The 22700-nt window shown below is 38.8% G+C and overlaps 1 protein-coding gene and 1 long non-coding RNA gene across 2 annotated transcripts in view; both read left to right on the top strand.

Annotated features, from left to right (window-relative positions):
- The window catches only part of LOC134649676 (uncharacterized), a 164011-nt gene that overhangs the window by 50015 nt on the left and 91296 nt on the right, over positions 1-22700 (top strand). The gene's annotated exons all lie outside the window — the stretch shown is intronic.
- The window catches only part of LOC134649664 (pre-mRNA-processing factor 17), a 33377-nt gene that overhangs the window by 7769 nt on the left and 2908 nt on the right, over positions 1-22700 (top strand). The window contains exons 7-11 of the mRNA XM_063504503.1: positions 1936-2043; positions 3469-3577; positions 4315-4469; positions 6685-6818; positions 9180-9401. Coding sequence (XP_063360573.1) covers positions 1936-2043; positions 3469-3577; positions 4315-4469; positions 6685-6818; positions 9180-9401 — 728 coding nt within the window. The remainder of the gene's footprint in view (positions 1-1935; positions 2044-3468; positions 3578-4314; positions 4470-6684; positions 6819-9179; positions 9402-22700) is intronic.

Below are 22700 nucleotides of genomic sequence, written 5' to 3'. Positions count from 1 at the left end.
TGACTCGAAGATGGAGTAAAACTACCGTATAAGTGGCAGAGGGGGTAGCGTTACTATGCTCAGTCTAGAGGATTCCTAATCTATGCCCACGACAGACCCCCAATGGAAAGAGCTAGACGAGGTCTTTGCCAAGCGGCACACTAAGCTTAGAGACATACTCTAACTCAGAACAAAAGGGCTTAATAGATAGATAGATAGATTTTACTGCTTTCTCAAGCATAGGTTTTCCAGCTTAAAGCCGCGTCTTTTTGAGGTCTGACCATAGAGAAATAAGTAAGGATAGGGTGCTCACTCCATACATCAGGTTTCTTACCAAAACGCGGGTTATTTTCTAGTCGACATCTAGCGTCAAGTAGTGGATTTATCATTACCGCCACTTGACACCAGATGTCACGAGGGTCGCGACTGACGAAAAATGTATTGCTAAAACAATTAACAACTAATATTACAAGCAGCTAAAAATGCCGGGATAACGCGAGGATGATGAATTGATGATGATTACAGCATATAAAGTAATTTCAAAATTAGTAACTAAACTTAATTTTTGCGTTCCTCTAAACTTGTATATAAGCAGGCGTGACTCACTCCGCGATTTTGTCGCGTCGCTACAAGTACCTACAAGTATATGCGGCCATCACCAACTTTGGTGTCTAGCCATAGTAGGTGCCGCGCACTACTACGGAACGGTCGCCCGCTCGCGCTTGCGCCACCTAGCGGTCACATCTGTCGTAATAGACGCGTTTTGTTAGAGAGTGAATCTTCTGTACCTAGTATTATTATTTATTCTACGCTACGAGTGTGAAACAAGGTTTAGTTTAGACACGTGACGTGTAATGTATCATTCTATAGAACTCGCTAACAATGTAAACAAACCGCCATATTGAAACTGTCAGAAACATAGACTAGGAATCCTCTAGACGGAGTTTAGAGCAATTATTTCATGAAACCGATGCTGCCAAAAATACTGGGGTGCGGGGGACGAGGTGAGCGAGTCCCGTGCCGTGATTGGTCCGTTCAAAGACACGGACGTCACACAAAGACACTTTGACTCGAAGATGGAGTAAAACTACCGTATATTTGTGGCAGAGGGGGTAGCGTTACTATGTTCAGTCTAGAGGATGTCTTGTCTGTGGTCAGAAAATATTAAATTACTAGTGACGTTTGTTTACATAGTTAGCAAGTTCCATAAAACGACACTTTAGTAAGTAGTGTACATGGTTGCAGGCGCACATCCACACGGACGTCACACAAAGACACTTTGACTCGAAGATGGAGTAAATCTACCGTATATTTGTGGCAGAGGGGGTAGCGTTACTATTTTCAGTCTAGAGGATATCTTGTCTGTGGTTAGAAAATATGAAATTACTAGTGTAGTGTGCGCTAAGCCACGCACACTCTTACGTAGCCTTATTATTATATTTATTATATATACGCTAGCACTTAGGAACATTAGCCAGAATACAGACATACTTATAACCGATTGGTTGTCTTAATTAACGTCCCACACCACATGGCGATCCTGCCAGGATCCATGGCTTAGCGCACACTACACTAGTGACGTTTGTTTACATAGTTAGCAAGTTCCATCATAGAGAAAAAAATACATAGAGTGCTCACTCCATAGTATGGAGTCCATACATCAGTTCAGACTATTAATTTCAGTGTCTACATCTAGCATCGAGTAGCGGAACTATCAGTACTGCTACTTGACAATAGATGTAGCACCGACCGGAAAGTCTTATCTCAACAGCATAAGACTTTCCGGTCGGTGGCGACATCTATTGTCAAGTAGCAGTACTGATAGTTCCGCTATTCGATGCTAGATGCTAATAGTCTTTTTGGTACTAAAACTGATGTATGGTGTGAGCACTCTATGTATTTTTACTCTATGGTTCCATAGAATGGCACTTTAGTAAGTAGTGTACATGGTTGCAGGCGCACATCCACACGTGGAAGGGGCACACTAAGGGCGTGGCGGCGGCGCGCTGGCTCCCCGGCACGGCGCACCTCATGCTGTCCGCCGGGATGGACTGCCGGGTCAAGGTACGAGCCAATGTGAACCTTATCACAACTAGAGATGCAACGGATAGTTGTTTGGCCGGATACCGGATATCCGGCCTGGACACTGGCCGAATTTCTATCTACTGTGTCGTTAGCATTATGACCGTGACTGTTTTTTTGATTCCGTCTTTTACCCCAAAATGTGTTAATTTTACTATCCGGTATCCGGCCGGATAGTAGCTCACTATCCGGTATCCGGCCGGATACTAAAATAACGGCCGGATAGGCCGGATACCGGATAGTGAGCTACTATCCGGTGCATCTCTAATCACAACGCTATATGGCCTACCGATGACTTGGAGGATATAACCAAACGGAGACGCCTCGTCTGTAATTTTCTGTACAGAACAGTCTGCCAATTTTTGCGGGGGAGGGGCACGTCAAATGTATACGTAACGTAAAAGTAGCCATGTCACTTGTCAGATAAACGTCGGTCCATAGATTGTGTATGACCATTGGCCGCCTATTTTCGACAGAGGGGAACGCCTGTTATAATGGCTACTCCGTTTGGTTATATCCTCTAAGACCGATGGTCAGCTACCTAATAGTACTGCTATTTGTACAGTCAGCAGCAATAGTTGCTAAGCCGGCGAGGTGTTCAAAATCTTGACGCGACTTTATTGTTAACAGAATAAGAGCGCGTCAAGGTAATTTTGAACACCTCGCCCGCTTAGCAACTATTGCTGCTGACTGTACTTTAACGAATGCGCACACGCAATTTTAACACTGCATATTTCACATTAATCCTTCATAAGTACAGTTCATACCAACAGACAGGAATCTATTGCTCGTTTGATTTTTTTTAATTAGGTTCGAAAAAAGATTTCATACAATTTTTTAAATGCTTCTAACTCTTATAGTAATTGAAAATTCGAACAAAAATCAAACGTATGGGCATAGGTGTGATTGATATATAACAAATTGTTTCAAAATATTTTCAATAATGTTAAAATCCAGGGAGGAAAATAAGAACTACTTTTGTATGAAAAGCGATTTCGCGCGGGTCTTCCACGTCTTAAGCGTAGCCTAAATCGGAAAAAAATCTTACATTGACTTTTCATACCAGTACCCATTTACGACTTTCAAGAATGAAACTACCTAAAGTGTCATTCTATGGAACTTGCTAACTATGTAAACAAAAGTCACTAGTAAATTGACATTCAGAGACAATTTTAATATTTACATAGTTAGGAAGTTCCATAAAATGACATATGATGATGATTTATATGGGGCATTATCTATGAAAAGGGACCTTATTGTCGATGGCGCTTACGCCGCACAGCGTCGCGCGGCATTGTATTTATATCGGAGCATCGTTAATAATGGCGTAACCGTCATCGACAATAAGATCCCTTTTCATAGATAACGTCACATATAAGAACATTACCTATTTATTTATATTTATAGATCTGGGAAGTATACGGCGAGCGGCGCTGCATAAGGACGTACTTCGGGCACCGGCAGGCCGTTCGTGATATCAACTTCAACAACTCCGGCGATCAATTCATTTCTGCTGGTAAGTTCAATACAATCCTATATCAGCCATAGTCAACCTTGTTATGAGGGCCATAAATAAAATAAAATAAAATAAAAATAGCCTTTATTCCACCATAATTACATTTTTTCTTTGCATGCATAATTACATTTTTTTTTAGTTGCATATTCCATTTTGTTGTATTTAAAATATAGTATTGTATAACATTCTAGTATAGGTATTGTTCATAAAATATGAAATATGAGGGCCATAAAGACGGTTATTCCTTGTAGCCTCGGACCGCAAGATGAATTTGCTTAAAGTTGACGTTCGGATGGCAAGGTTTATAGAATATCTATAATTATCAAGATCACCTGGCCGTAGGTAAAAGCCAAGCAGGCCTCAGGTTGAGTATTGCTGCCTTACCTATATCATGAGCCGACGGAAAGTTTCCAAAATTGAGAAAAACTTGTAACTATTTATCGCCGCTATACTTACTCAACCTAGTATCTGCAACACTCATTTGATGACAAAAACACCCGTATTCCGAATGAAAGAAAAGCGACATTTCCATCAAATGATTGTTGCAGATATGAGGTTGAGTAAGTATAGCGACGTTATTCGTTCAATCATTATTTTATTTCTTATTCTTACGAAAGTGTCCAAAAATTCCGAGAAGTTTTCCAACTTTTTGCAAACTTTCTGTAACCTCAATACGAATTAACATTTTTATTTAAATGTTTGACATAAACTCTATTATACAATATGATTTTTTACAGCCTACGATCGCTATATAAAGCTATGGGACACGGAGACCGGCGCGTGCACGGGCCGCTTCACGTCCCGCAAAGTGCCGTACTGCGCCAAGTTCCACCCCGACGAAGACAAACAGCACTTATTCGTGGCCGGCACTTCGGACAAGAAGATCATATGCGTGAGTAGACTATCATATGCATGCAAGTACCGTAAAGTGCCGTACTGCGTCAAGTTCCACCCCGACGAAGACAAACAGCACTTATTCGAGGCCGGCACTTCGGACAAGAAGATCATATGCGTGAGTATACTATCATATGCATGCAAGTACCGTAAAGTGCCGTACTGCGCCAAGTTCCACCCCGACGAAGACAAACAGCACTTATTCGTAGCGGGCACTTCGGACAAGATGATCATATGCGTGAGTATACTATCATATGCATGCAAGTACCGTAAAGTACCGTACTGCGCTATGTTCCATCCCGACGAAGACAAACAGCACTTATTCGTAGCGGGCACTTCGGACAAGATGATCATATGCGTGAGTAGATTATCACATGCATGCAAGTACCGTAAAGTGCCGTACTGCGCCAAGTTCCACCCCGACGAAGATAAACAGTACTTCGTAGCTGGCACTTCGGACAAGATCATTTGCGTGAATATGCATGCAAGTACCGTAAAGTGCCGACGACATACGACACTTATTATTATATTAGTAGTAGTAGTAATCACTTTATTGCACACAACACAGGTTTACATAATATTTACAGAAATAAAGGTACAAAGGCGAACTTATCCCTGTATATATATATATCTGTATCACATACGAAATTACAATTCGATTGGCCGATTTACTATCCCGCTTTTATACTAAAGACGTTTGACTTTGAATCACGCTCGCCTCTGAGACGGTAAACTTTCTTAAGTTTTTCTTGTATTAAAAAAGTCTAAAGTTTTTGACCCTCAGGCCAAAGTCACGCCTTCGGCGGATTTTCGCCAGCTGGATCTTCCTTCCTTTCCCTGGGCCGTAGTTTTTGGAGCCCACTGTTCTGAATATCGGGTGTGGCCTGTTATACGAGCAAAACATTAAACTGTAGTCTGTACTCCTCATACTGACCAACATTTTTGTTCAGCTAGGTACTTTTAAAAATAACTTGTGTTTTGATTTTTAATACACTTTAAAGTTTTTTCTAAGACGCAATGTATTGCGAATTTTGTTATGTTTAAAGCGTGACAAGCAACGTCAATAACAAAGATAATGGCGTACATTGAAGATAATATTTATTTTGTATGAAAAATACGAAGTCTTATGTCTTCGTTATTTTTAAAAGTCGCTGAACAAATGTTGGTCAATAGGCTACATGACTAATTTTCATTTATGGTATAAATCGATCGGGTTTGTTTTTAGGATCAAATGTCTATATGGGACCCATTGCATGAAAGTAACACAAAAGTCAGAAATTGTAGTCAAAGGCCGACAGTCGCACTTCACTCGCGAAACGCCCTATACAAAACGGTCAGGGGCCGTGACGTCATCGCCCATCTTGTAGTATGGACAAAACAAGAAAATTGCGTTTTTGTCGGTGAAATATTGCGTTTATGTATATAGTTGCTATACAATATTTTTTTGGGTGAAATGTAAGGAATCGAATGGTACCCTTACTTTTATCGTTTTTGGAAGTTAAAAAAAAACTTAAATTTTGAAACTTTCAGGTCCTGTATTTTTGTAATTTTTCAATATTTTAGTTTAATATCCACATTATTGTGATAAATTGCTCGTTTGCTATCTATTTTACTAGATTTTGTTATAAAATTCAACATGTGCCATCATCCCTATTTGAGGAGTATAGTCTACAGCAGGGATGTTACAGAGCTCCGTTTCCGTTTCCGTTAAGTCGGAACTTCCGTTTGGTATTACACATCCGTTTCTGTTCCGGTTCCGTTACTTTTGAAACGGAAGTTATATCGGATGTCAATGCTTAGCGCGGCAGCGGGACATGAGCGGTGTACATCAAAAACAAACAGGTTTATACCAGTCATTCGCTCATAGCCCCGCTTGCCACGTGCTGCAGTAATTAGATGTTCTGGTTTATGCGTGTTTTCGAATTTAAAGTACCTATTCGTATGTGTTGTGTTGTGTAATGTATACCTACTGATAGTACTGACTCGGGCTCCGGTTCTGGTTCCGGTTCCGTTTTCGGTTCCGATTCCGTTTCTGGTTCCGATAAACTAAATTTAAAACATCTAGTTCCGCTTTCGGTTCCGATAAAACCACATCCGTTACATCCCTGGTCTACAGTTAAATTTATTGCCCGTATTATAGGCCACACCCAGTATACATATGTATTTGCAAATGAACTTTCTGTATCTATTTAACAGTATAATTTCTTTCTCAGTGGGACACTCGAACGGGTGAAATAGCCCAAGAATACGACCGGCACCTCGGCGCCGTGAACACCATCACGTTCGTGGACGACAACCGCCGCTTCGTCACCACCTCCGACGACAAGAGCCTGAGGGTGTGGGAGTGGTAAGTAACAGTCACATTGTGGACCTTATGTGGTCGTGATAAGGTTGAGATCGCGCAGCACGACCGGCACCTCGGCGCCGTGAACACCATCACGTTTTGGACGACAACCGCCGCTTCGTCACCACCTCCGACGACAAGAGCCTGAGGGTGTGGGAGTGGTGAGTGACAGTCACATTGTGGACCTTATGTGGTCGTGATAAGGTTGAGATCGCGCAGCACGACCGGCACCTCGGCGCCGTGAACACCATCACGTTCGTGGACGACAACCGCCGCTTCGTCACCACCTCCGACGACAAGAGCCTGAGGGTGTGGGAGTGGTGAGTAAAGCACAGTACAAAAACAGTAGTGAATCTTCATATAAATGTGCCGCTGCCGGCTTGAATGTGTGCGTGCGCGCCGGGCGCCGTGTACGCACGCGCTGCCACGCACACATTCGCATAATATACGGGGGAATACGGTGGCGGCAGTGTGGGCCGTACCGCGACTGTGAGCGCGCGCATTCGAGTACGCTCGCATCTGCCTGCTCTTACCGGCCTTAATTTATACCTCATTTATGAATTGATAGAACATTTCATTATATTATATAAATAGAAACCTAGTGCTACTCATAATACGCAAATAATATTTAACTAAATGTAGTGTATTGAAATATGAGGGTACTTCTGTGGGGTACCCCAACAAAACCAGTCTGGATATGTCAGGTACGCAATTACATGTGCTCTCCCGAATTTCGGCTATAATATCGCGATATAATACTAAAAATAAAAGTGACGACCCTAAGCGCCAACGCAAGAGTAGGTAAATAACTTGCCGAGCGGCCTTAGATTCACTACTGTTCTTAGTATACTGTGGTAACAGTCACATTGTGGACTTTCTTCATCATCACAATTTTAAGATGGCGCTGCCGTCAACTAGTACACATCGGCTCTTTGAAGATTTTTCTTTATACCTAAATATAAATCAGACAAAAGCAATTTTCTTATTTTGTTCATACTTCAAGATGGACTCTCAGTGACCTTGACGTCACGTTCACGTAACAATTTGTTAGGAGCGTTTCGCGAGTGAAGTACGACTGTCGGACTTTGACTATCATTTCTGACTTTTGTATTGCTTTAATGCAATGGGTCCCATATAGACATCTGTTCTTAAAATCAAACCTGATTGATTGATACCATAAATGAAAACATCTCATCTAGCCTATTGTGGTAATAGGCTACATGACTATTTTTTTTATGGTATCAATCGATCGGGTTTGTTTTTAGGATCAAATGTCTATATGGGACCCATTGCATTAAAGCAACACAAAAGTCAGAAATTGTAGTCAAAGGCCGACAGTCGCACTTCACTCGCGAAACGCCCTATACAAAACGGCCAAGGGCCGTGACGTCATCGCCCATCTTGTAGTATGGACAAAACAAGAAAATTGCTTTTTTGTCTGTGAAATATTGCGTTTATGTATATAGTTGCGATACAATATTTTATTGCATGAAATGTAAGGAATCGAATGGTACCCTTACTTTTATCGTTTTTGGAAATTAAAAAAAAAACTTAAATTTTGAAACTTTCAGCTCCTGTATTTTTGTAATTTTTCAATATTTTATTTTAATATCCACATTATTGTGATAAATTGCTCGTTTGTTATCTATTTTACTAGATTTTGTTATAAAATTCAACATGTGTCATCATCCCTATTGTGGAGTTGTGGACCTTACGGCGTTAGTATAGGGTTGATATTGGACAGTGTGACACGTCAGTAACGCGTTGGTGTGTCGCAGCATAGAGAAATATAGGAAGACAAGAGTGCTCACTCCATACATCAGTTCAGACTATTAATTTCAGTGTCTACATCTAGCATCGAGTAGCGGAACTATCAGTACTGCTACTTGACAATAGATGTAGCACCGACCGGAAAGTCTTATCTCAACAGCATAAGACTTTCCGGTCGGTGCTACATCTATTGTCAAGTAGCAGTACTGATAGTTCCGCTACTCGATGCTAGATGCTAATAGTCTTTTTGGTACTAAAATGAATGAATGAATGAATGTTTCTTTATTCAGGCAATAGACATTTAAGAGATATTTAAGATAAAAATACAATAAATTGAAAAATATATATATATATATAAAAATAAAAATAAAAAGGAAAGAAATGTAAAAATAAAATAAAACTAAAACTACTTACGGTTCGGTTGCTGGTGCGCGGACAACCAATGCAGGAAGAACACATTTTGGTAAATGTTATCATTTACAGTCGTAATTAGCCTATTATTAGAAATGCGTACCCTGTTCCAGAATGACGCTATTCGATTTCTATGTATGGATGGAATGAGCACTCTATGTATTTTTTTCTCTATGGTCGCAGGGACATCCCTGTGGACATGAAGTACATCGCGGACCCGGCCATGCACTCGCTGCCCGCCGTGGCGCGCGCGCCCAACGGCAAGTGGCTCGCGTGCCAGTCCATGGACAACAAGGTGGTCGTGTTCAGCGCGCTCAACAGGTTCAAGATGAACCGGAAGAAAACCTTCACGGGACATATGGTGGCTGGATACGCTTGCTCGGTGGATTTCTCGCCGGATATGAGGTAAGACACACTTTCATTTTTCTTTTTGAGGCGGGGAAAAAATGTTAAACTCGCGACAGATCACGTGACCGTAAGACGGACACGTGAATGTTAAACTCGCGACAGATCACGTGACCGTAAGACGGACACGTGACCTGACTTCACGGGGCATATGGTGGCTGGATACGCTTGCTCGGTTGACTTTTCGCCGGATATGAGGTAAGACACACTTTCATTTTTTTTTGTGCACGGAAGGGCGGGTAAAAAATGTTAAACTCGCGACAGATCACTTGACCGTAAGACGGACACGTGACCTGACTTCACGGGGCATATGGTGGCTGGATACGCTTGCTCGGTTGACTTTTCGCCGGATATGAGGTAAGACACACTTTCATTTTTTTTGTGCACTTTTTGAGGCGGGGAAAAAATGTTAAACTCGCGACAGATCACGTGACCGTAAGACGGACACGTGAATGTTAAACTCGCGACAGATCACGTGACCGTAAGACGGACACGTGACCTGACTTCACGGGGCATATGGTGGCTGGATACGCTTGCTCGGTGGATTTCTCGCCGGATATGAGGTAAGACACACTTTCATTTTTTTTTTGTGCACGGAAGGGCGGGGAAAAAATGTTAAACTCGCGACAGATCACGTGACCGTAAGACGGACACGTGACCTGACTTCACGGGGCATATGGTGGCTGGATACGCTTGCTCGGTGGATTTCTCGCCGGATATGAGGTAAGACACACTTTCATTTTTTTTTGTGCACGGAAGGGCGGGGAAAAAATGTTAAACTCGCGACAGATCACGTGACCGTAAGACGGACACGTGAATGTTAAACTCGCGACAGATCACGTGACCGTAAGACGGACACGTGACCTGACTTCACGGGGCATATGGTGGCTGGATACGCTTGCTCGGTGGATTTCTCGCCGGATATGAGGTAAGACACACTTTCATTTTTTTTTTGTGCACGGAAGGGCGGGGAAAAAATGTTAAACTCGCGACAGATCACGTGACCGTAAGACGGACACGTGACCTGACTTCACGGGGCATATGGTGGCTGGATACGCTTGCTCGGTTGACTTCTCCCCGGATATAAGGTAAGACACACTTTCATTTTTTTTGTGTACTTTTTGAGGCGGGGAAAAAATGTTAAACTCGCGACAGATCACGTGACCGTAAGACGGACACGTGACCTGACTTCACGGGGCATATGGTGGCTGGATACGCTTGCTCGGTGGATTTCTCGCCGGATATGAGGTAAGACACACTTTCAATTAATATACTTATGTACGAATTTACAAGTGTGAGAGGCAACAACGAACATCGGACGTGGTTCACGGTAGGCCCTCTGCTCAATACCTTACATTTTTGTATATATGTGTGAGTTGCCGAGTTCAAAACACAACACATCAATCGTGTTTCGGCTTCCCTTATAGCAGATTAGCTGTATAGGACTACCTGTCTAAGCATTATTATTCTGAGGCTTATCAATTATCATATACGCGTATCATATACATGTATATACCTAGATAATAACGATCTGTAACTCTCTGTTTATACATAAACTCAAAAACTACTCAACGGATTTTCATGCGCTTTTCTCCTATCAATAGAATGATTTTTGAAGAAGGTTTAGGTGTATAATTTTTTATAGTTTTGTGTAACCCGTGCGAAGCCGGGGCGGGTCGCTAGTTTTTAATCTAATACCTTTAAACGAGCAATTCTTGCATATTTATTTATTTTCGGGGATTTCGGAAACGGCTCTAACGATTTCGATGAAATTTAATTGGTATACGGGGGTTTTCGGGGGCGAAAAATCGATCTAGCTAGGTCTTATCTCTGGGAAAACGCTAATTTTTGAGATTTTATGTGTTTTCCGAGCAATACTCGGTCTCCCAGATATTGTTTCTTAAATACGCACCAAAGTGAGCTATATAGGACACCTGCATAATCAACGTTTTACGTCAAATGGAATTAATGTCGAAACGCTAATGAATAAATAGGAATTGATTGACTTTGTGTGTTAATTACATAAGATACGTGAGTTGCGCAGCGGAAACGTGACTAAATAAAAAGCATTGTTTCCATTAAGGTGTAATGTCTTCGTTCACTGTGAAATCTTACAATTTATGTAGTTAGCCGAGGAAAGTTGTTAACAATAATTGCCTCTAAAACGGCACAGTCAGCAGCAGTTGTTAAGCGGGCGAGGCGATCAAAATTACCTTGACACGCTCTTATTCTCTAAACAATAAAGTCGCGTCTAGATCATTTTGTTCACCTCGCACGCTGAGCAACTTCTGCTGCTGACTGTACCTATTAATTTGTGTATAAGCGAGTGCATAATGCACCTACTTATAAATAACAGCCAAACAAAATTTCAAGATACTTTTCTAATTTTAAAGGCCAATTTGGCGTAGTTAGTAAAATAACCCTCGGTAGCGCTAGTAGCTGAAGGTCTTGGGTTCAAATCCCGGAAAGTATTTACTATTTATATGTGTGTGATAAGCGCGGATATTTTTTTCTGACTTGTTGATGTTTTCTATGTATTTAAGGATTTACATATTTAAATGTAGGTATATATCGTCGGCTAGCAGCCACAGCTCTTCTCTTGTCCGATAAAATATTTTTTTTCCTTTATTTATTTATCTTCTCTAAGTTAGGGTTTTTTACAATATGAATCCAATGTTATGCAGTCTTGTTTGTCGTCTATTAGTGATATGAAAAAAAAATACCACAAGTAATCATGAGCGAAGCAAATTCCACATTTGGCAAGTCATGCTTCAACATTTGGGGCATTATCTATGAAAAGGGACCTTATTGTCGATGGCGCTTACGCCGCACAGCGTCGCGCGGCATTGTATTTATATCTGAGCATCGTTAATAATGGCGTAAGCGCCATCGACAATAAGATCCCTTTTCATAGATAACGTCACATTTATATTTTTTATAAACAATCGTGACGCGCCAGTAAAACGGCTTTAAACTACTTTATATCTTTTTCGTGTAAGTACCTACCAGGGATGTTGCGAACATCCGCATCCGCATCCGCAACCGCGGAACTTCCGCATTATTTTCAACATATGCATCTGCATCCGCATCCGCATAAAATCGATGCGGAGCTTTTGCGGATGCGGATGTCGAACAAGTCGGTACAGGAACGTGTTAGCGGCGGCGTAAGTGCTAGGTAATTTCGTCATTACCTATAACGAAATCGTCTAGACTCTAGATCCAGAAAAGTCGGCGAAGTTACTGTTTATTAAATATAACGCACCTATATTTTTGCTCAAATACTAAACGTTTCGTTTTTTTTAATAAAAAAATACTAAAAATGTAATATTTGACGTTTTCTAAGTACCTAATCTTGACATCCGCATCCGCATCCGCGGATGTGAGCCTCTAAATATCCGCATCCGCATCCGCATCCGCGGATGTCAAAAAATCTGCATCCGCAACATCCCTGGTACCTACTAGAGTTTGTGCGGAAAGAGAAGAGTCGTGAAATGTATTGGGCCCCATACATTCAACGACTCTTCTGTTTCCGCACAGACTCTATAAAATGAGCAGTATTAGAAATAAAATCCTAAAATTTATAACAGTACATACTCGAAAACCGCTCCAAAATAAGATTTACAATTTAGATTCTTAAAAAAGACAAAAAATTGATCTATGGTTCATTCCTAGGTAAAATTCCGTTTCCTGAGTTTTCACGCCTTCGCTGAAAGCAAAAACGCCTATAAATTATCTATTCTTATTACTTTATGATACCCCAAATTGTTATTAAGTAATTTTAAAAGGTACTGAAACTGATTCGCACTTGACCATATTATTTTTCGCCAGCCTACAAACTAAAGTATGAAGTACATTATTAAATTGTACAACGGGACATAAGTTTTAAGATTTACCTCTGATAATGTGTTAAAATCGTGAAAGTTTAAATCAGTGTAAAGTATGAAGATTTATTTAAAGTTACAACATATTTTCACTCAAAGCTTTTCCTAACGAGTTTTGATTTTCGAGAAGTCAAATAAACGTAATTAAATTTTACTCGTTATTTGCATTTAAATAGATAATCGAGACATGTGTCACATTGTTCAACTGTCCATTGACTCTAAGCAGTCCCATTAGCCATTAAGACATTGTAAGATCAAATCACCACTGATTCAATTGCACTGTTACCATATCACATATTGCCAGTGTCATTCAGTTTTAAACTTTATTACATTACTATAAGCTACAATGTTCCTTGTCAATATGGCACTGAATAATGTTAGATGAACATAAACTGTTCTACCATATATCGTCAGTCGTCATTCAGTTTTAAACTTTATGGTATTACTTTAAGGTACAAAGTTCTTTGTCAATATAATAGTGCATGTTAGATCAACTTATTAACGTAACTATTAAGCGGATACCGGTTTAATCTAGTATCGTATGATTATTGTTTATGAGCGTATAACTGATTACCGCACATGGTGAAACAAGAGACGAGTACATAATGAAGAATGCCAATCTTCATACAAAGTTCCTTCTAAAGTCCCTGTATTTTGACCTAAACTCGTTAATGTTCGTTCGGATAAGTGGTTAGCTCTTTTCCAATAATATTTACTTGAAATAAGCACCACAACAACACAAATATGTAAAAAAAACATACCGCTAGTTAGACTTTTGGACCTTATTTTCAATGTAAACGCCAACTATGTAGTTAACTCATAGAGATATTATCACTATAATACATATGTACATATATATTGTACACATAAAATATATGTGGCTTTCCACAGAGAAGAGTCGTCCTTATTGGAGTAGGAAAACCTTGCTTTTATATAGTTCATCCGAATTAAATTAACTCTTTATATTTCTGCGGAACTTTTCGGGTTTTAGACGAATAGACGAACGAAAGAACGAAGTGGTTCGCGGTAGGCCCTCAGATACTGTATTTGCCACGTCGAAGACTCGAGTGCCATCATTGCTATTTTCCCCGCCATGCAGTTGGCACATACATATCCTGCGTTTTGGTATTTCCTTCCTCCTTGTCCATTCATTAAATAAATCTCAGAGTCATTCACAATTTGATGTAGGTACATTATTAAATAAATGCAGACTCGGGTTTTCCGAACTGGAAAAATCTTTGAGCAAACACATAGGGAAACAATATAAATACGATCGTGAAATGTTACATTATTATACAATTTCAGCCTCATGAGTTATGGAGTTTATATTATAAAATTCGCGGTTTTATAAAACTTGTACCTGTAATGTAAATGTTATCAGGGAGGAAAGTCTTGGGATTCCTCAATAACCTTTTAAGTTGAGTCGATTGAGTCGAAGCCATTCAGAGGGGCTACCGCGAAAACTAAAATTCGCAAATTGCAGGGATCTTCCTCTTTTACAATAAAGGCGTCATTAGAGTGACAGAGATAAATGCCCGCAATTTGCGAAGGTTCAAATTAAAAATATGATCATTTTGTATGGTGGCCTTACGAGCATAATCTACTTATAAAATTCTCAATTTTGCCGTCTAGGCTGTACCGTGACATTCTAATGTATAAGTCGACTTGGCAAAGGGACATCGTTTTTAGGGTTCCGTACCCAAAGGGTAAAAACGGGACCCTATTACTAATATTCCGCTGTCCGTCCGTCCGTCCGTCCGTCCGTCCGTCCGTCTGTCACCAGGCTGTATCTCACGAACCGTGATAGACATTTTCACAAATGATGTATCTCTGTTGCCGCTATAACAATAAACTAGATTTTGCCCTGTGCGCGGGGCCCGAGGGCCCCGCGGTGTGCGTGTTGTTTGTTGTGTGATTGTTTTTGGTGCTGTTGTTCTGGTGTTGTTGTTGGTACTGTTGTTTGTGCTGTTAGTGGTGCTGTAATTTTGTTTTCCAAAGGGAAAAGTTGAAAGACAGTTGAAATTTTCACAGATGATGTATTTCTGTTGCCGCTATAACAACAAATACTAAAAACAGAATAAAATAAAGATTTAAGTGGGGCTCCCGTGCAACAAACGGATGTTGATTGGTGCGGAACCCTCCGTGCGCGAGTCCGACTCGCACTTGGCCGGTTTTTATAAATCAGCATTGTACTAAAAATCCTGGGAACAATTCAGTACGGGAACTCCTATGACGCACGGTTGCTACGGCTTAGGAGGTCATAAAGCGAGGTAAATACAGCCTCTTATGTATCATAAGTTCTTATGTATTATCTCAATTAAGGTAGGTATTAATTGTAACATAAATTCATTGTAAAATCAACCTTAACCCTATAGAATTAAGCTTGAATTTGGACTGACATGGTTGTTACTCGTACGCCGTTCGTTTGAAGGAAACCGATTTGTTGAAACTTTCACTATGCCTGGCCTCGTATTGAGTCCTGAGGATGGGCTGTACTATCGTGCAGCGTGCGTCAACTGATATACGTATACCTTATTTCTACGTGTATAAAGTCTACTAATAGCATAGAGAAATATAGTAAGACAAGAGTGCTCACTCCATACATCAGTTCAGACTATTAATTTCAGTGTCTACATCTAGCATCGACTAGCGGAACTATCAGTACTGCTGCTTGACAATAGATGTAGCACCGACCGGAAAATCTTATCTCAACAGCATAAGACTTTCCGGTCGGTGCTACATCTATTGTCAAGTAGCAGTACTGATAGTTCCGCTACTCGATGCTGATAGTTCCGCTACTCGATGCTAGATGCTAATAGTCTTTTTGGTACTAAAACTGATGTATGGAGTGAGCACTCTATGTATTTTTTTCTCTATGCTAATAGTTAAGTATGTTACTCGTTGCTTTGCCTAAGAGTAAGGTCGACTAGATCGTAGTGTCGTGAGGTCACAATAAAGGAAGCAGCTCGACATTTGAATAAAATTTCTATTAGAATGTATGGATAAAATACGTAATAACTCCACTTTACTCCACGGAATTCTCTAGGGATACTTGCGAAATAGAATTGACAAAATATGTTGGTTAACCAATAAAATTCTTAAAATATCTCATGTGAACCTGTAAAGGTATTTTACCACCTGCATAATACAAATGTACCAATTTCCTTAAAATAAACGTAATATAATAAGATTTTTTTAAGTCGCCGGTATTTCCTCAAATATTAGAGCGAACTTTTCTAAACAAATCCTTGTCGGCTTAAAACAACTCACAACTATACAAGTATATAATATACAATAAATACATATGTTCATCTGTCCAAATATTTAGTAATACTTATTATGCGAGACTTATTGAAAGCGTCATGGTAAATAAATAAAAGATGACGCAAGGAACAGTGTGAATTACCAATATTACATTACCATACGCGTCATCGGGTCAAGAGCAGGCTCCAGACTTATTTTTTATACCTACCATTCATTTTAATAATGAAAGCATTTCTTTTAAAAATAATTATTTTTATGTATTACGAGTTCTGTCGTATTATGACAAAACATGTCCCAAAGTTTATTTTCTTATTTTGGTACAATAACGTATGGATATTTAGGTACATTTTTTACCTATTAGATAATAATGATTATAAATTTACTAGTGACTTGTGTTTACATAGTTAGCATCAAGTACCGTAGAATGACACTTTAGTTACGGGTTGCACAGTGTTGCTCCACTAATGCGAACTGCCGTGTGGAATTGTGGATGTACCTTTAGAGAAAACACTCGCACGTGAAGAAGCATAATATGTATATATCGCTACTCGCCTCTCGCTGAAAATTTTTTACCGGGCTAAAGGCGACCTAATTCGAACTTAAAAGAGACAACTAAAACAATATTTGTTTTATAAGTTATAACACTTTGCTTCAGATAAATAATCTTGATGAGTCTAAATATGTCTACCTCAACCCGTTAATTTTGTCAAATATTTTACAGAACAAATATCAACCCTATAACAAATGCTATAGGAACCACTTTAGAATTGCAAAAACTTGATAGATATAATGTTTCTATGCCGCTGTGATGAACTCAAATTACTTAATACAGATTTTCGTCTGAATATTTTGGCCATATGCCATCTGAGGTGTTCTATTGGTATATTTAACACAAACATTTATTTTTAACAAAGTGGCCTTAAATCGTATGGAATATATTACAGATACCGAGATATTGTAGAGCGTGTATAAAAAAGCTTATTTTATTGGTAAGTACTTGTATGCCTAGGTTTTTCTATTCAATGGCTTTTTGACAAAATATTTTTGAGAAATCTTGCGAGACATTTAATTTTCGTAAACAATTATATTAAAAGTGTTAAATAATCATTGTATTGATCTGAACAAATAATTATGTTCGTTGACACTTCGCAACTTATTGTATACCTACGTATCACATCCGCGATAATTGAATAGGTACTATAAATTTTCGATGTTCAATAAAAACAGTACTTAAGTTAGAAAATCCGAGTGAGTAAAAAAGTAGCGAGCTCGGTAAAAATATGCGCTGTCAAGTTGTCATACTCGTACGCTAAACTAGTTTTTTTCCGGCGGGTAACTGCGCTGTCAAACAAGTATATTTTGTAAACAGCATGATTGTTTATATTTGCTTGGTTTTGGTATTTAAGAGGAAGTCAGTGTACTGTAATTATGAAAACAAATATTACTTATGTCGTTATTGTCGTTAGAACTTAAAAATATCCTGAATATAGGCATAAACTTGTATCACTAGCATTAAGTTGTGTACTTACACGACTTTGACTAACGTACATAGTTGTTTAACAACAAATTCGATTAAAACATCACGTACTTACTAGTTATAAAAACAACCTTATTTTTTTCAGATTTCAACTAACCAATAGTAAAAAATAAGATTGTATTGTAAGTCAACGCGCAATAGTTTTTTTCACCGGCGTATCAGCATCGTATAATAACGGTTTTCAGAATTAGTTATCGGCTGAAATGAGCTCTCTGCCGCAACGGTACTATAAACACGGGACTGTGCCGTTTTCTTAAGTATTTAGGTACCAGAACTATGACCTATTTGATTTTGACAGAAATGGTAACTAAAATAAAATAATACACTATACAAAATTCCCAGATACATACAGTGTTCTAAACATTAATCCTGGTCACGGCACCGAATTGTAAAAGCTGTATGAAATAAAATATTGTAAATATATAAAAAATACATTATATATTTATTTATTACTATTCGGAGATCCAACAGCTGGTAACAAGTCAATAGGTTTTATAAGTGGTTTTATGTACCTAGTTTATGTTTTACCTACGCCTTTTATTCAGCTTGACTTGAATATGGTTCGCCAACACCAGAGCTGTGCCAGTATGCATTTTATAGTTTGGAGCATATATACGTATTACCTACCTTTTGGTGTATTTGGTCAGTCCCTAGGTACCTCTCTCAGCTCTGGTGTGGTGCATACTCTTATGGTTTATCGGTAACGTCCAGTAAAATAATCTGAGTAACAGTTAGTAACTACAATTTTTCATATCTATTGCATCTGAATAACTTGCGAGAAATTAATATAATTTGCGTGGAAAAAATCTTTTTGTGCCTTTAGTCAAATATAAACTACATAGTTAGGAACGATTTTATAAGTATTTTCATAAAAATAAGACTAGTAATGATTTATAAGTGATCTCCTCTTAACGTTGAAAGTCAGCTGCTCGCCTCGTGAGCTCGTGACATACCTGAACCCTAACCAGTTGGAGGTGACGTAAGAATCAGCATTATACGGCATTAATATGCAATTACCATGTTGTTTGTCGCACATGCGTTTTGCATTAAATTTGTAGAGTTTGTGTGGAAAGAGAAGAGTCGTGGAATGTACGGAGCCCAATACGTTCCACGACTCTTCTCTTTCCGAACAGACTAAGGTTTCTCTGTAAAATTTATTTACAGATCTCGTAATACAAAGTTGTTTATGGAATGTAATAACAAGCAAAAGTTATTAAACATAGTCCAGAAGCACGATCTTAAAGTTAATTTACAATGTGAGCGGTATTGAAAAATGAAACTAACACTTTTAACTGACTAGGTATATTATCTTACAAGTTACAACGAAATAAGACCTACCAACTATTTATTGGGCTATAATTTCGGCTTTACGTCATTTAAACGTCAATTAAAATTTTCCACAAGCCAGTCCACTTTGTAAATTAATTTGATCGTATTAAGCTTTTGTCGTCATTCGGTATGTAAAACCAATTTCATTTTTTTACCTACTTCATATATGAGGTTATCATAAAAGTAGAGGGTTCTCAATCCGTCTTTGTTGCTGTACCGCAGCAGCAGCTATTACATATGATAGCATCAGTTATTGCATGCAGCATGATTGCGTTTCTGTCTAATATACGTACCGAAAGCATTGTCCATGTTTGCTAGTAGGTACCATAGAAAAAACTGCAAACATAAGAAAAATAAAAATAACGATGGTTATTTTTATTTTATGTGACGCAGATGGTTGTCGCTGCTCTCCTATAGCATTTACTTCCAGCTTAGTACCTTTTAGCTAGGGTTCTTAAGGGGCACCCAGGGCTTTAAGCTAGGGGTGTGCAAATTTTGCTCCTGTGAGTATATCAACGGGACACCGAACTTCAAACGGGGACGCATGGCAACCCTTTTAGGCTCTACTTGCCCATTGTTTACATTAAGATTCGTTGCTGTTTTTTGTCTCCACAAATTTAAGGGAACGTCGATATTAATAAAAGTGAGAGCGTACTTAAACGTGTAGATTAGGGCTATGCAGTTTTTCACCAGTTATTTCTCTTTAAATTATTCATTTCGCTAACAGACTTTATTATCATATTCTCTCTATGCCCCACTTCCGACGTACACTCACCTTTCGTTGTTATAACATTCTGTCAAACAGCTGATGCAGTCACGTGACACATAGTATTTGTAAACCGACCGTCCTCGCCCGACCTTTGTTTGTACAGTGCCCCACACATGTTACCAAACAGTCCAAACACGCCCCTATTAATACGGGAGTAAAGCACAATGTGATAACTGTGTGTCGCCTTGCGTATACGCTGCTTTTAGTTTGCATCGTCGTGACCGTTGTTTTTTTGGAACGATTAGGGTTCCACTACATCTTATTATAGCATTAATTATTCATTTACTCTGCTTGTTTTCTCTTTTGAAGCTTTCTAATTTTGATCTTAAACTAAAAATATATGTGTAAATTTGAAAGTGTACCGAATCCTAGAGTAGGTATGTAGTAAGCGTTCGCTTGTTGAAATACCGTTTTGTATGTTTGTTACGTCTATAACAACACACCTTCAGAGCATGATAGCTAAAATGATGGCAGTTCACTTTGGTATATTTGTCCTGCATCTGATGTATATCTTTACAGTATAGATAATATAGATAATAAAACAAAACAAAATAGAAGCACATCTGTATGGCGAATTTATATTATTGATTATAGACGAACATGCTTAAAAATGATAATGTACTGTAGATACTTAACTTACAGAAACCTACACGGTTTTTCTTTTTATTTGTATTTTGATAATCTATCTATTGCTATGTTAAGATCGAGTCACCAACAGATTTAGAAATCGCAACATCACAACTTCCGTCCACCTCTTTCATTATATGCCATATTCCGTCAAAGTCAAAGTAGTTTGCAAGTTCAACGATCAAATAATCAGACGCCCAATTGTTTGACAATAATAACACGATATATCCATTTAGGCCTTCGGCCCGCTGACCTTATCGCTTCACCTCGATAAGATTGTAGGCCGATTCAGTAGGGCGCCGCCTTTTGCCCGCTACTGCATTCCGTGCTAGTTTTGGAGTTTCATATTGCATACATATAATATATCCCTACCAATATTATAAATGCGAAAGTAACCTCTTAACGCGTAGAGTCTGTTCGGAAACAGGAATCGTGGAATGTATTGAGCGGATTGGGCCCCATACATTCTACGACTCTTCTCTTTCCGCACAGACTCTAAACCGTTGAACCGATTGAGAGAAAAAGTGGTATGTATGGTGATAGTTCGAGGTCCGAGGAAGCTTTTAGGACTTAGGACATAGGATAGTTTTTATCAATCATTATCATCCCTTCACGCAGATAAAGTTGCGGGCAGAAACCAGTGTTGATATAATTACAGCATTGCGTGATTGTTTGGAAGTGGATTTTTCCACGCATTCTCGATATTATTAATTACATGAAACAGATAATTATACCAGTATCAAAATGATTGACTGTATCCGGTACACAGTGATTTTCACGCAATTTAATTGATTTAATCATTGCACTTTAGATAATCCAATCCTTGAGGCCTATAACAAGAAATTATTATGTGAATATTCTATGTTTTCGAGGGTTAAGACTCATTTTACCTGACTCACTGTGGAGAAGGTATTCACAATTTAAAAACACTGCTTGTATTGTAGCCCCCGAGGACTCTTTCACAAGTTCATAAATGATTAACAGTAAGTATTATTCTGCAAATGCAAATATATTGATAAATACTTACGTAAACGTAACAATTAACTTTTATAAATACAACAGCCAGTACCACGAGAAATATTTAATTATATAATAATCTTAATAACAATTGACTATCTACTGCTATATAACAGATGTTTATAGTCTATGGTTAAATAAAAGATGAGTTATTACGAAATAGATAGCAATACTTCCTACTTCTTTTCAGCGTATACCTAGATACCTACTCTACACGGAAGTCTGCTGATAAATTAAATAACTATATTAACAAACATTTCGACTACTTAGATACGATAACATTATTGTATATATTTCAATAGACATGCGAAACGATTATACCGGAAGCATCCAATATAAAACAATCGGTTACTGCCGTTTCCACGGGGTGTGATAAAAGAAATTGCACCATTCCATTTCGCACTACTATCTGCCTAAATAACTATTTCTGGATTCACTGCTAATTGAACAAGGCGCGTCAAACAGAGTTGCGGATAATTGGGGAATTGGTATAAAATTGTACCTACAGTCACTATCAGATGATATATATCGGAGCGGTCAGGTGTAGGTACAGAAATCACAGACCGAGTGACAGAAATATATGACCAACGCCTCTATTGCCAGGATGTTAAGCCCGTGTTAAGGTGCATGTTCTGATATATTTGAGCACTTTGCCCGCTCCGTTAAATTTGATGGCTATTGTATTGTAATGATTAGCTATGCAGGCAATCTTACGTGCTCTATATTTTTTTAGCTACTTAAATCACAATTGGTGATTACTCGAATAAAACACAGGGAAGAGATTTGTTTTACTTAATTTGCCACGCATTTCAGTGTAAAAATGTCTCAGAAATTAATGATAGCAGCAAAATGCTAATATATTTTGGAGCTAACTT

This window comes from Cydia amplana, chromosome 7 (assembly GCF_948474715.1).
Source record: "Cydia amplana chromosome 7, ilCydAmpl1.1, whole genome shotgun sequence".
NCBI classification, from domain to species: Eukaryota; Metazoa; Arthropoda; class Insecta; order Lepidoptera; family Tortricidae; genus Cydia; species Cydia amplana.
The sequence above is the reverse complement of the archived record's forward strand: the minus strand, read 5'-3'. Positions and strand labels throughout refer to the sequence as shown.